Source organism: Phalacrocorax aristotelis, chromosome 1 (genome assembly GCF_949628215.1).
Source record: "Phalacrocorax aristotelis chromosome 1, bGulAri2.1, whole genome shotgun sequence".
In the NCBI taxonomy this organism is placed as follows: domain Eukaryota; kingdom Metazoa; phylum Chordata; class Aves; order Suliformes; family Phalacrocoracidae; genus Phalacrocorax; species Phalacrocorax aristotelis.
Genome location: NC_134276.1, coordinates 73,163,513 through 73,178,679, shown reverse-complemented (window position 1 = coordinate 73,178,679; position 15,167 = coordinate 73,163,513). Strand labels below are relative to the sequence as shown.

Genomic DNA, 15,167 nt, shown 5'->3' with positions numbered 1-15,167 from the left:
ACTTTTTAACGAGATGAACCATTCAAAACAGCAAGCCCATGATCTTGCCTTGGATTTCAGAAATATATACTCACCAAAACCCTTTACCTCAAATTTCCCTTTCACAGTATGTTAATGTTATCCTAAATACAGCAAGATTAACTAAAAGGAATAACAAAACTGTTTGACCTTGCTAAATGTAACCAGGCTATTATACTTTTGTTATAGAAGCAGCAATAAAATGAAAATTCACATTTTGCTTTTTTCAGTGAGAAATCTCATTGTCCTAATATACAAAAGAGAGCGCCACATTTTTTCTTTCTCTCAGTTCTACAATGTCCATTTTGAAAGCTTCTTTCTTCTCCTAATGTAGATATAAAAGCCAATTTATTTTAGGGTGTCTTTAGGACAGATGAATCAGACCCTCAGATTCCCTGAGGACTTCTTTTGTAGAAGTCCTGCAAAATCTAAGAGTGTATCTATACAGCTGCAGAAAAGTAAACCAGGGAGCTAGCTTGAGCACTGAACTTATGATCATATGCACTACTTAATAGCTCATGCCCTGACTCTGATCTAGACTCTTCAAACTTGTCTTCAACACAAGACTGCAAAAAAGAGCAGGTAACCATTATCAGCATGGGCGCAAGCCAAGCTGCACTACTCGGTGTCAGAGGTATCAGAAGAGATCCTAGGTGCACAGGATGGAATGTTTACCAAATTTTATTGATGATTTTAGAAGTTCTATGCCACCTTATGTCCCAGTGCTTTTCGGCACTTTCAGCAGTATTTCAATAACATGCAGACTGGCTGTCACATTCAGAAGGAGAACAAAAGATAAAACTGTTCATTGGTTTTCTTATACGGCTACTAAGAAGTCCTACACACAAGATTCTGATCTAAAATTGATTTCTGGCTTAGTACTGCTACTGGCAGTTTACCAACAACTCCAGCTTATTATGACAGTAAATGTCAAAAGTTTCAACACCAATGTAAAATAATACAAACTGATTTTATGTGACAACACACTAACCTTCCTTCCACTCGTCTGAGAGCTGTCCTCATTTTCTCTTCATACTGCTTATACTTTTCTGTACTAACATATACATGAACTACAGATCCATCTTTCCAGAAGGTATGTACAAACTTGTCACAGTATTTTGCATGGATTACCTTCCTCTTTGTTTCCTACAGCCAAGAAAAACACGTTTCATGTTCCAAAACACATAATGTTGCAGTGTCTCTAATATTTGGTGAACAAATCTCAAAGATACATGCTTGTTGCACATGAACAGGTACAGAAATAGACATGCGATAGGGTGGCCACAGGATTTGCTCCTAGCAAAAGTTGGTAGAAACTGTTTTTATTCTTGTAGCTAGTAACAACAGAAGTTTATCAAACAATTTAATGGTAGAGCTTGAGAAAAAAAGAGAAGACAAATTAATCCAAAATTGTTTAAGGACCTGCAAACACTGGAGAAGCTGAGATCAACACCACTTCTGAGGAAAAACAGAGATGACAAGTAATCTTTACCCTACCCCATATAAATACACAGAAGAACAAGGCATTGCTTAGGCCAGCCCTGATTCTTCCTTACAGATTATATGTTGACAAGGAAGGAGTCCTTGAAACAGTCATTTTCATACAGCCCTTTGAAACAATTTTATTTATGACTGTCTTTTTCCCATTCCACTAATAAGCTGGTTTTAACAAAAATTAGATAACAGCAAAGCATACACTTTATCATAAATTCAGCTATCAGAAGTTTTAAAGTTTTAAAAGAAAAATCAATCAACTCACAGGACATGATGGAAAATTAACAATACTCACAGCATCAGTTTGTGAAGACTCATCCTCTGGTTTAGTTTTTATGTCAACAATCCCATCTGCATGCCGAAAAGTACAATCAGCAAGTGCATCGTACAGTGTGAGCTTCTGAGCTTTCAAGCCATACTTCTGCAACCACTTCTCAGAAGACATATGTTTGTCAGATGCTTGCTTTTGTAATGGATGATTAGCTTTGGTTGCTAATAAAGAAAATAAAACAAACAAAACCTCCTGTATAACATGGTTCTTTTCGGATAAGGTATTTTCAAGAACAGGCTATGATGCTGCGGTCAAAATTTTCAAACGTGTTCTGCTTCACTGACAGCTGTGGAGCACGAGGATATTTCTGACTGATTTTTAACATTCTCTACTTTGCTTGTGCTTTGATTTGTTTTTTTTTTTTTCTCATCAGGCATTTATTTGCAATAAATCCCTTTGTAAATGGAACAAACCCATCAGAAGACATTAAAGAAGATAAATAGCTACAGGGTCAATGTATAAAGGGAATATTCTTCGTAGTATGAAGGTTCACTTAACCTTCATACTGGTTGAATTACAAAATGCCAGAAAAGATTCCTGTATAAGATGTCTAACTTAAAGGAGAATCATCTGAGAATATGAAACAACAGAAAATTTAATTGAAAATGCAGTTGAGAACATCAGCTAACATTGCCATTGGTGTTTTTCAGAGAAGGCCATTTAAAGTAAAAGGCAAACTACAATGTCTTTGGAAGAGATTTTACTGTGTTTCTCTGCAATATTGCCTTTTTATTGGGTGAATATTGTACCATGTATCCCATCTCACAAATCACTTGCGTACCATCTTGCTATTTTCTCTAGTTCTACACCCTCCATTTAGCATATTTAATTGATACTGAAAGAAACAGGGTAATTTTTGCTGACCTGGTATGACTGTTCTCGTGTTTACCCTTTTATGTTATATAATCTTAGAAATTTTCTAAGGACCATCTTAAGGTTGGGCACTGCACATCTGTGGCAATAGGTTACAGGGCTCTACACTCACTCATCAATAGCTCAATAAACCACACGTAAACCAAATGACGCAGCAGTGGGTCTCATAGCACAGTGAATTTATTTTGTCACACTTCAATTTCAGTGGACCTAGGTGGCATAAATATCTACTCTGTTTAGATGCAGCTACAGTGACAACAGTATTGAGATCCTGAGCCTGTAAACAAACCTTTGGAGACATCTACTGCCTTAACACAGACAGAGATCAACCAGCATCAGGGCAGGTGCAGGGTTGGAGCCTGTTCATGTGGAAACATTTGCTTTCTGATTGCTTATGGTCCTTAGAACAGCCAGTGTGGCAAGTGTCACAAATGCACTCACATAATTTTAAACAGAAAACTATCATTTTCTTTCCTCTACATGCTTTATGTAAAAAGCCATGCCTCAGTTCAGGTAACTAGTGCGTTATCTGGAAAGACAGCAGGAAATTTGTCTCTTTTTCTCTGTTTCTTCTCCTGAAGAACATTGCAGTCTTTAGAACAAACTACATTTTGCAGCAGAGCATTTTAAAGAGATCAGGAAGGCAAAACTGGTAAGAAATGCAGGCAAACAAAAAGGCTGCAGTTAGTTGCATCAATAAGCAACAGTCAAATAATGCTGAAGAACTGACAAAACAGATCACACTGTAATTTCATTTCTTTTCATTTATTTATGAAATTATTATCTATTAAGACAAACACTAAAAGAACATTAAAGCTGCATAGTCAGGCGCACATAAATAAATGCTGAAATTATGGCTGCCCTTGCAGCTTTACTGTGGTCTTTTTGTTCATATGAATTATGGTATAGCTGTTTAACTTCATACGGGAAGTCCTGCTAATTCAGAAGATGCTATTATCAGTACAAAAACTATATTACACCTTCACAGAAGAATAAACTCAACCGTAAGTCCTGCAGAGTTATGTTATTGGCAGATGTTCAAAGCCAGTGCAGGCAAAGAACGTTCCCAGCTTCAAATCTTCACTCTCACCACCTGACAACACATGGCTGAGAGTTCAGGTGACTGACCGACTGACTGTACAAAGTGTTCATCAGCAGGTCATCCAAAAAAGGGCATCTGGCCCCCGCCTCCATTTAGCCAAAGCAAAAGCAATTACACTGCAACACCAATACAGGAGCTACACAAATTTACTGATGACTTGTGCTAACTCAACCTGAATCTTAGATCAGCTTATGCAAAAAATATCACCAGACACTATGTAAGTACCTTAAAACCAGGACTTTGCTGGATATAGGCACTACCAATTACAGCCGTGATCCTGAAAATCCACCCCCTCAGTTGCAGTTGAACACTGAAGCTGCCTAGACTCTACAGATTCCTAAGTTTTCAGGATTTAAATCTTGTCAGTGAGATCGTTCTGCTCCAGAGAATGCCCAGAGCATCTTAGCAGGACTGAGTAGTTTCTCACCATCCCCTGTTTAAGCCTTCCAGAGACTCGGGAACTGGGTATGCTCTGTCTTCAGCAGGGCTCAAACCAATCGACATGCACAGAACAACAAATGGATCATGTTCTAGGCCAAACATAATGGTGGGAACATAATGGGTTCATTAGTTTAATGAACAAATATGTGTGTTCCTCCGTGTTTCTTAACACAAAAGCCATCAGAGCACTCATCCAGAATCTGTTTCAGTCCTCTACCTTTGACTAAGAGAATTCAAACCATACATCTTCCCTTTTAGGGGAATGAACTAGCTACCAGGTTGGAGGCTATCCCAAGAAGGCCATGACAGGAGAGAGATGAGGTACTTCCCCAGCACTGCGTAGAATACAGTTAAAGATTTACTGGCCCAGGCAGAGAGGGAGAGACAACAAAAAGTTAATTTCAACATCTTGAAATCTAGGCAATTTCCAAACCTATTCACTGGTGAACTAAAAATGGTGTGTTTCAGCCTGAGCTGTCAAAGTTCAGCAAGTTTAAGCAGTAGTAAATACAGATTTGTAATGGAAATTTTTAAGCAACCTTAAGTTTAGATGCCAAATACAGGTGCTACATTTCTGAGATCATCCCCAAATTGACATGTAATCAAAACTGTTCACAAATAAAATATTGATCATGAATATTATAGTAACTCCCTTCAAAGAAACATAAACAATACCATCTTGAGAAGCAGGCTGATCAGATTCTGATAAAATTTTCTGAACTTGTCTCACTGTACTCCTGGCTTCCTCCAACTCCTTCCAGATCAAGAAGACATCTTCACGGACACCAGCTACTGCAAAAGAAATCATAAAAAGAACTTGACATTTTGAGACAATTTCTGCTTTTTATAACTCCTCAATTACCACAAAGTCATTGGGTTCATCCAGATGTTGCTACATAACTTGTTTTCTTGAGGTCCCATTGCAGTGACAAGTGCTGTTCTTTGACAGACTTCAAAAAAGAGCTCAGAGCTGGCACCAGGACATGAGAGGTGCTTAGCCCAGTAGAAGTAACCTCCAGAGTTGGCCACAGATTGTTCCCACAAAAGAAGCACGTCCTTTTTAACACTCTTGATTAATAATAAGGAAACTTCACAAAGAAATTCACATGTTGTCCCCTGGACTTCATTGTAGAAACCTGGCTCCAAATATTAGACCCAACTTTGAAACTCTAAATTAGAGAAGATATTTTCAATTATTTCAATTCCCTTAAAGTACATAAATACCTTTATTTTAAATGAAATCTTTTCTTGAAGAGTATGTGATGAAATTTTGCTAAGATAAGTTTATTTTCATCCTAACAATTCTCAACAGTCATAAATAAATGTTAAAAAATATAAAATGTTTGACTGTGAGGATATATTCTCAAAAAAATGGAAAAATCCAAAGCTGGAGTTGATACAAAGTTTTCTTAATCTCAATATATATGCTTGTCTTGATTTAAAAAATTAAAATATGTATTTATTTAGTAGAGGACAATTATTAAAATCGAGGCATCATGTACTCTTAAGCAGTATGAACACTACTGAAAAATATGTTAAATTAGGTTAGTCTCAGAGTCTCAGAGAATTTCAATATAGGACAATACAGAAAAACTGAGTGTAGTGTTACAGCAAAAATATAAGAGAAACTGAATCATGAGTTATCCTAACCACAAATGCAGGCTACAACCTACTGCAGATTACAATCTATTACTGAATTTCACATAAAGATGCTGAACAAGGCAAACTATATCTTATCGTCTAGTGGTTCAGTTAATATACAGTGGTGGTTCACAGTATAAAAGATAAGAGATTCAAACTTGTCTACTAAAGTAGGCTATCAGTAAACAAACCTGATAATCATGTTCTTTGATAAACTTCCCTGAAATAATAATAATATGGACATTTTACAAAATAACAACTCAGTTTTAACTGTGAAATGCTTATAGTTTCCAAGAAATATTTTGAAATGTGTTATTGTACACTGCCATCTCCTGGGACCTTCCTGCATTTCAAAAACATCTGTTTGAGCCATTAGGACAAACATCAAAATTTCCTAAATCACCAAAAGATTTAGTAAAGCAGATCAGTCCACAACACAAAACACAAAAAGGGAAGAAAAAAACTCAGTCTGTTATCATAAGCTTTTAAGAAAAGTATTCTGTTCAAATACTTCAGAAAGAAGTCAACTTTTCTTTTATAAACAATCCCTTCCCAGAAATGCAAAACATACAAAATCTGAGCATTGGCAAGATTCCAGCAAGCAGGGCACTAGAGGTTTTCTGATGAGTAGTCAGCCATTGAATATATATATGCACACCTGTTGTCACAGTTAAAACCACAAAACACATGTATTCACACCACAAATGCACATATTTCTAAGCTTAAGCCTGTTGAGAATGCAATTCCAGTGGATCTGTCCCCAACTAAATCTGGATATCCTCCATAAGGTATCAAATCCTAGGACCCAGACTGAATTTTATGAATGTTTTTAATGTTATGTTTGAAAATATTGAAAGAAGTATTAATATTTCAACCACCTTTAAAACAACACTGATGATATCATTGTTTTGCTTCATTTCCCCTTAAATTGATGCTATAGACTCATCAGATTTACACATATTTATTGTTACTGTCACCAGTAAGATATGTGTATTGAATTGGCATTACACAAGAACACATTTTTTCCTTATTTACGCTGTAGCACAGCAAAGTAAAACTGCATGCACTTTCAAAGCAAGTACGTTTGATGGCACTTATTATACAGAACAAATGTAGGCAGCAGCAACTGCACGTTGTGAAGGCCAAGTTGCTTAGAAAACCTTTTATCTGGCAACAGTTTTTCCTGAATTCAACTGGGAGAGCAGATTGCAAGCAGGGACAACTGAAGCAACTTTCTCTCTCTACACAGGAGGCTCACCTCCACCTTGGTTAAACCTTTCCCTTCCTGACTGTTTTGAACGCATTGAACTCATGTCTATTTCTTCCCCCCATGCTTGTGAACTGCACAACCTGAACCTGACTGTACATCTCAAATTTCTTTCATTAAAAAGAAGCATTTTATGTACTCCATCTTTATGTACTCCACTGTACACCTCAGCCTCTTTTCCTCTCCAGCTAAGGACGAGTGGGAAGGAAAAGCTATGCCTTTCAAAACTGAGCCCCAAAACTCAACATATACCTACACATACAACACATAGCATCTTCCAGGTGTGGTTCTCAATCTGCGGCCTCTCCCTCAAAGCACATCAGCGAAAAATGACCAAGAAAGCACAAACCTCTCCTCAGTCTAAATTCCCTGTGCTCACACTTCAGCTGTGCCATTTTTGGGGGCCACAAACCAAAAAGCAGCTGAAAGCCACCCCCCTGGGAGGTACAGTCCGCAACCACTCCAGGCCCACTGGCTTTTGCATGCCTTCAGGCATCCACACCCCAGGAAAGACCTTGTCTCAAAAAATCGCTTTATCCTCAGAGGGAAAGGGCCCTCCTTATCCCTCCCGCCATGAATCGCTACCCCCCAGCCGCCCTGGTTGGCAGTTTAACGGCCACACCCCTGGGGACCCCCTGGTTCCGATTCAAAAACCGCCACAGGGCAACGGCAAGAGGGTGGCCACCAGACACGCACGAGGGAACCAGCCTTAATGCCTTGCTGCCTGCCCCCAGCTTGTGCCGAGCCCAGCTGGTCGGCTTCAGCTCTCGCCACAGCCATCTCGTCCCTGCAGGGCACCTCATGCTGGGTAATGTTTCAGACATGCCCTGGCCTTGATTAAATGGCATTTCTGCTGTGGAGGAAGGAGGCCCTGAAAAAGATGAAGAGGATGGGGAAGGGTGCGGGGAGAGCCTGTGGCGAGGGGCAGAGGCATTTTGCTGACACCAGCAAATTGAGAAGCAAGATGGTAGGTCTAAGTGAAAACACAAACACAACTTGTACACGGAAACTCATTACCGCCCTCATTTACATTTCCCAGTTATTTAACACTGTCAGGCAATCTTAAAAGAAGCTGCTTTTCCACTCCTACCTCCCAGCAGACAATCTTATCCAGTTTGACAAGTCACTGTAACCCATTTGATTTCATACTCAAGATACAAAACCCGCTGAGAAAAAAAAAAGCCCATACACACACAGGAAAAAAAAGCCTGCAAAATCTACAATATCTTTGAAATATCAAGCAAGTACCAATACAAAGGCAACTCATGAACTCATGGAAAACAGAAGCATTTCGTACTTCTCTGATTATCTGACCTAGACAGTGGAAGCAAGCAAATCCAAATATAATGGAATAAGATCTATTTTTAACTTCATTTGCCTGCAAGGCAAGATGGGCAATTTTATTTTTTCACTGCTGGTCCCTTTCTCAGCCTCTGCGTGGCAGCAGAACATAGCAGTATTCCCTGAAGCATTGATTTTTTAAATCCCTACTTAGAAGAGGATGAATGGAGGTACAAAGGAGCACAGGAGGGGAGTACACAGTTTTACCTGCATAGCTGCCAGGTCAAGCATCACTGAAACTCTCCACAGCCCAATCCTGCCCCTTTCACACTGGGCAAATGGACAAAGCAAATGAACTTTGTACCCCATGTGATATCGCAGAGTGGCTATCTGCATCACTCTCTACACATTAGCAAGGAGATTTGCCAGGCCAAGGTTAGGTTGCTAAGACTAGACAAAGAATATGCAAGGAAAAAGCAGAGGCAATGATCTTTGCTACAGCTTGTAGGCAAAGTAGCTACTCCTAAGTCATTATCCTCACTCTCCAAAGGGAGGGTTTGGTCTTTCTCATGTCTGCGTATACAAACAATGCAGAGTTCATTGACTTCAATGCCATACAGGAGGCTAGCACTCTTATGGTCCCCATTTTACACACAACCTGAAATTTTCCCTGTGACCAGCAGGTAAATGTGGAAAATCAAGCACACCTATGAATACAGCCTTACGTTTTTCACAGGGAGGTCAGACAGATCCCTCTTTGTATTTTTCACATCAGTCAAATCCTGATTTCAGTCCATTTGCATTTTCTTTACACACACCGGCTCATCTATTCCACCACACAGAAAAACACTACACAGAGATTTACTGTTGTTTATATTTCAGCCGAGGACCTCCTCTTCATTTCCAGATCTAGTTCAAAATGCCATTGCTTTTCAAGCCTTGTTTAGCACTTATCTCCCTGTCACTCCAAGCAGATAACACAACTGTGCCCCTTTTCGGCAAGATCCTTCTTCTCCACAGGTTCCACCATCTCTTGCCCTCTATGTCTTCAAGTTTCAACTTAAATTTCACCTCCCTTCCACTTATGATTTAAACTACATAACAGGACTGGTTAATTCTTCAGCTTTTTGCAGATGAAGAAGCTACACAAAGAACGTAGGCAGACATGGTATCAGGAAAATCAGTGCTGGATGAGGAGATATCGCCACATTGGTGAAATTATGTAAATTCTTTATGTAAACGCATTTCTCTGCCTTAAGTAAATCTGAGTCTACCAACATAAGGACCTTAATTCTTTACTGGCTTACACCTGTTTTAATCTCAAGCACCCACTCAAAATGAGTGTAAAAAAAATTCAAATTTGGCAGTTTCTCACACTTGCTTTCTAAATGACTGCTCAAGATGCAAAACAGGGGAGAATGGAGCTCTTATCTAAAGTTTTAAATAGTTCACTTCCGACTTGTTTTGGTTAAGCAGATTAAAAAGAGTGAATATGAAGGTATCCTGTATTTGCAAAATGCTGTTATTCAGTGAATACCCAGAAAACTATCAGATGTCCTTATAACAGCTTTTCCAGTCCATAAAACATAATGATGAGTTTCAGTTTCCAGCTGTTGCATTTATGGTGCAAAAAGAAACATAATCAAAATATTCCTGTGCCTCCCCTTATTTTCAGGAAACACCACATTTGGAATATTAAATCTCTGGTTCTTTTTCTATTTATTTCCTTGTACAGTTTATGCCACACATCCAAGAACCAGTTTCAGAGCCCATCAGTGAGTAATCAACACTTTTATTATTATCACCTTCTACACCCTTGAAGGAGTCTCTGAAACAAGAGACATCAGACACAAACCAGAATAATGTCTTCAATGTATTTTCTTTTATGAAAGGACTTTAGATCCTGCATATGACTAAAACGCTCCGATTGGCTGCCAGTGATGTCACGACTGTGCTTATAATACCCAGTAAATGCAGAAAGCTAATCGTGTTCCTTTTTAATGTGTAAATTCTACTCCATTATAGCAATAAGACACAACAGACAATGCACTTCAAGGGGATTACTGCCCCTTTGAGCGATTAAAGCTATTCAGCTTTCAGCTTTAGAAACAGTGGTGAGGAAGTAATTTCAGTCATACAGGAGCTCTAGGCCCATCTATTCAAACAGGCTGACTGCCTGGGGGAAGAGGAAGCCAGCTCCCCCGACACACACCCCCAAATGGAGTCCAGCAAAGAAGCACTCGTAGCAGGCTGGAGGCAATCATTATACTGTTCTGAATTAGCATGAAATGAAGAGATAGGGTTTTGAAGCATACTCTACTGTTAGTTTCTAAATCCTGTGTGTGTGAGGCTTGAGTGTCCCTTCGCAAAGCAAAAAAAACAGGAGATACCTCACTCTCTTATTTCTGGCCCCCCACTACAGTTCTCTCATGCTGTTATAATCACAGTCCCAGTGAGGGATAGGTTAGCACAAAAGGAACTAGACTAGAGCCCAGGAAATATGGGCCAGACTCCAAGACTGATAAACGACCTTAGGTGAGTCACTAAATCCACCGTATGCCATACATTCCCTAGCAGTAAGAAGCAAACGCTGTTCTACCTTTAGGGCAATGCTAATGCCCCCCAGCATAATGGGGATGTGAGCCATTAGAATAAAGAAGCCTTATGCCTCCTGATATTTAAAAGCAATCATTATTTAACATAATGTCCTGCTGATAAAGATATCAGACTTGACATACAAAGCCTCACTTCACACCACAAGGTGTTCTCCTCCCAATCTGGCTGAAACCCCAGTCCAGTCCCACTGAACAGTATGCCTGACTTACCCAGAGGAAGTAGCACTGTGGCTAATAAAAAACACAGAAAGAGCTTTCTGCCCAGTTCTACCCCCAGTAAAACTGATTCCTTCTGTTATTTGTTTCCTCTGGGGTTTTTTTTTCATCAGTTCCCCCTCACACCCCTTTGCACCTTCTTCTCTATGATTATTTTACTGTGCTTGTTGCCTGTCTTTATAACTCCAGATCTTGAGAGAAGCAAGTCAACCTCATGTGGATTTGACCCCTTATATTACATATGAACTTGGCCTGTATGGATGTGGATGATATATCAGATGATCTCCCACACTATTCCTCTTCCTTTCAGCCATTTCTCTATAAATTTCCACAAGGTCACTGGCATAAGCATACCAGCACTATTCTTCATCTGCCTAAATAAAGATTGTTCTTCTCCCTTTTTCACTTCTCTTTCATTCTCATATGCACATCCTCTACTCTCTTCACTTCTCTCTTTTCCTTTCTCTCTCCTTCCCACCCACAGGCTTTCCATTTGATCAGTCCTGTCCTCACCCCACCCATGCCTACAGAAGGCTTCTTTTTATTTTAACCTTAACAATTTCCTATATTACATTTCTATTCTGAAACCTCATTGAGAAAATCAGTATCATCTTGGTTTTTATATTGCCTACCTAGTGGAACTCGCCCTTTCACTTTTCTGGAATTCAGAGCAATTAGACCATTTCCATCCTCTTCACATTTTAGCGCAGGTCCAGTAGCATCTCTATAGTCATTCTTCTCAGCAAAAGCATGGAATCTGCAATACAAAACGAGTTTCCACCAGTACGTAAACTACATAAACACTTTCCTAATTGTAACAAGATGTCACATACACAACTTTGGAATTATTTGCTTATCTATTCAAGATATCTAAATCTTCAACTACAACAATACTATGAATATTACCAAACCTTTTATATATATTTATGTACTTTCTGAAGTCTTCTCATGAAGAACATCCTTTTGTTTTGGCATCATTTACTCTGAGGCACCTTCCTTTTCAATCTCCTGGAACTCTAGTTTTAATTAATGCTTTTAGCATGCTGAGCAAGCATGTGATTCGAGATGACTGAGATGGCACTAACACCTTTTTATCAGATTATCCTCCCTGTTGAAACCCCAACAGGAACATTTGTTTCATTATCGACATACAAATCAGGAAGTCAAGCAGACTTCATTTACCCTCATTGTCAAAACAGAAAAGCTCTCAGAGCAGGAAAAAGATGCATTTCTAAAATGGAACTACACTAGAAACAGGCTTAAGCCATGAAAAGCCCATAAACTTGGCCATTCCTGTGGGAAAGCTGACTTAAACTTATAGACGGTTATTAGGCAAATACCCCCCAGCAAGATATTGTCTCAATGAGTCTCTGCACCAAAGCCAGACTCATGTAAAAAGAAGATAGTGGGGATCATATAAACCAAAACGATTCCTCAGCAACCTGCCACAATCCTTCTTGACTCTTTCTCTACCATACAAGAAACATTCACCTTCCTTTTATAAAGGAGGTAAAAACACTGCCAAAAGAAAATGAAGGATGGTGACTGGCAACGTACCTGGTATCATGGAAGTACCATGGTTCGAAATGACCACAGTCATTTTAGACACACATCAGACCAGAGCAAACATGACACTTAACCACAGTCTTGGTTTTTGGCAGACACTCCATCTCTTAAAAGCTGCTTCTAAACACAGATGGCTATAAAAGAGCTAAGCAGCTGCCATCTTACCAATTGCTCTGCTGTCATTTGGGAGATTTCTACTGTTGGAGGTCTTCCCACTCTTGCACAAACAACAGTGAAACAGAAGGAGCTAGCAGCCATTTCACAGCTCTATGACTTCTGTTAAGCAGACAAACACCTACTGACTCCTACTGCCCTCCTGCTGCTCAGCATGAGTTTGGTATTGTGGGGTTTTGTGTTTGTTCATTTGTTTTCTTTATTTGGAGATCAGAATCAAGATTAAAGTTTTATCATTCCTTTCTACTGAAGGCTCTTTCTCACCACACAGCTGATTCCCAGGATAAAGTAGCCAACAAGCCATGTGGAATATAGCACTTTCTACCAGTCATACCAAATAGATGCTAGAAAGCATGGTACAAAACTGCATTTCCACACAACCGGGCCTGATGGATAACACCACATCAATTTTCTGTTGTTCCAGGAACTGCCCATTCAGGACAGGCATTCCCTTTTCAGTACATATCTGTATAGTACTTGATCCAACAAAACTCTAGATCCTTTGCTGGTGTCTGTGGATATTACCAGAGTACAAAGCAATACAATAAAAACTTGCTTTAGTTTATGTTGTGACCCTTTCCCCTGAACAATTTTTCAGACTTCAAATAGAGGATGACAGATGATTTAGAATATAAAAAAGGAATGCCCCTTCTGCAAGCCAGTGAGCACATATTTGGAGAGAAGTTGGTCTGTTCAAGTAGGTCGTGCATTTTAGTCATAGCTCTCAGACTATTTCCCTAGTTTCCCCAGACTGCTTACTGAACTGCTTTGTCTCATTTTCCTCATGAGTAAAACAGAGATTGTATTCAGATATCTTTTGATACCATTTCTAACAGCAAAGCACTTTACAAGTACTGAAATTACTGTGCTGCTTCTTTGTAGTACCTGCCAGAGGCCAAGCGGCTCAAGTCTTTCAGAAAAATAATAGTGTCATCTTCCCTAGCATTGAAGGATACAGTGTTTACTGGACAGGGACCATCAGAAACCTTCTCAAGGAGTAGCTGCTTTGTGTCCACTGGAACATCACCCACAGCAAAGTAATAAATGGCTTCAACCTGTATTAAACAGGGGAAAAAAAAGGGAATTGGAAGACATTGTTTTACATAGATGCCTAGTACTTGTTTGAGCACTGTCCTGTGCTGAGTACTGGTATGAAAACTTGGTAGAACCTATGCATTACTTGGGCTATAAGATTTTCAGATCTTTGGTTTTCACTCTCATTTACACTAGTAATTCACATGAAGTCCACACAAAATTTCCTGAAGTGAGAAGAGAACCTGGCCCCTGGGTCTGATTCTGCCCAATGCAAGCCCCTTTCCACAGAAGTTAACCAAAACCAGAGAGGTGTAAGGAAGGGCAACTGTAGTATTAGTCAGGACAAGGCTCTGTGCCACATTCCACTTTTATGAAGAGAGATGCTATCTTGGTGCCTTGCCAGGGCTGAAAATCAGTGGGAACTTTTATACCAGACATGCTTTTACTGGCAGCATGTATTCTGAGGGTAGGAAAGATACATTATTCTTTGAATGCTACTGCTGCTATTTACAGATAATTCATGTTTTTTATACTTCCCGAGGCAGAGGGAGCTTGGCAGGTTTATTATGACCACACACACTTATATTCTGAAAATGTTATTGCAAGAAGAGAGAGAAGCTGAAGAAATGTCCTTTAGGTATTGCTTGAGCATTATGTTATGAGGGATTTGATGTTACCTGCACTTATCCATGCTAACAATCCTCACGGTAAGTATTCTTCTTGAATTTTCACTTTCATTAAAAAAAGATGTAACAGCAGCTACCCCATGATGATGTTCAAGACAATAAGTACAGCATATCAGTCCTATGGCATGGTACATACCAACCAATAAATATCTGATAAATAGTTGTTTAACCGAAAAAAATACACTTGAATATGACTAGGAATCCTGGGATACACACCACAAAAAAGACAACTATTTGAGTCTGGGATGGCACTAAGGAAATGTTTCTGCATCTACATAATTTCATGCGGTAGTAAAGCAAATTCAGTATCACCTGTAAGTGTGTTCATGCATTTCCACTACTGCCTTTGATACTGATTAATATTTCAGCTCCCTGAGCCAACAGACTGGCACATGAACATCTTTTGTCCAGTTTATACTCCAATCTT

General features: G+C 39.3%; 1 protein-coding gene across 2 annotated transcripts in view; it reads right to left on the bottom strand.

The window, feature by feature from the left end:
• VWA3B (von Willebrand factor A domain containing 3B) overlaps window positions 1-15,167 on the bottom strand; it is a 69,494-nt gene that overhangs the window by 42,805 nt on the left and 11,522 nt on the right. For both annotated transcript variants that reach the window (XM_075093370.1, XM_075093381.1), the window contains exons 6-10: window positions 13,905-14,074; window positions 11,912-12,036; window positions 4,935-5,051; window positions 1,808-2,004; window positions 1,010-1,164 (exon numbers count right to left, since the gene is read on the bottom strand). In XM_075093370.1, the coding sequence (XP_074949471.1) occupies window positions 1,010-1,164; window positions 1,808-2,004; window positions 4,935-5,051; window positions 11,912-12,036; window positions 13,905-14,074 (764 nt within the window). The remainder of the gene's footprint in view (window positions 1-1,009; window positions 1,165-1,807; window positions 2,005-4,934; window positions 5,052-11,911; window positions 12,037-13,904; window positions 14,075-15,167) is intronic.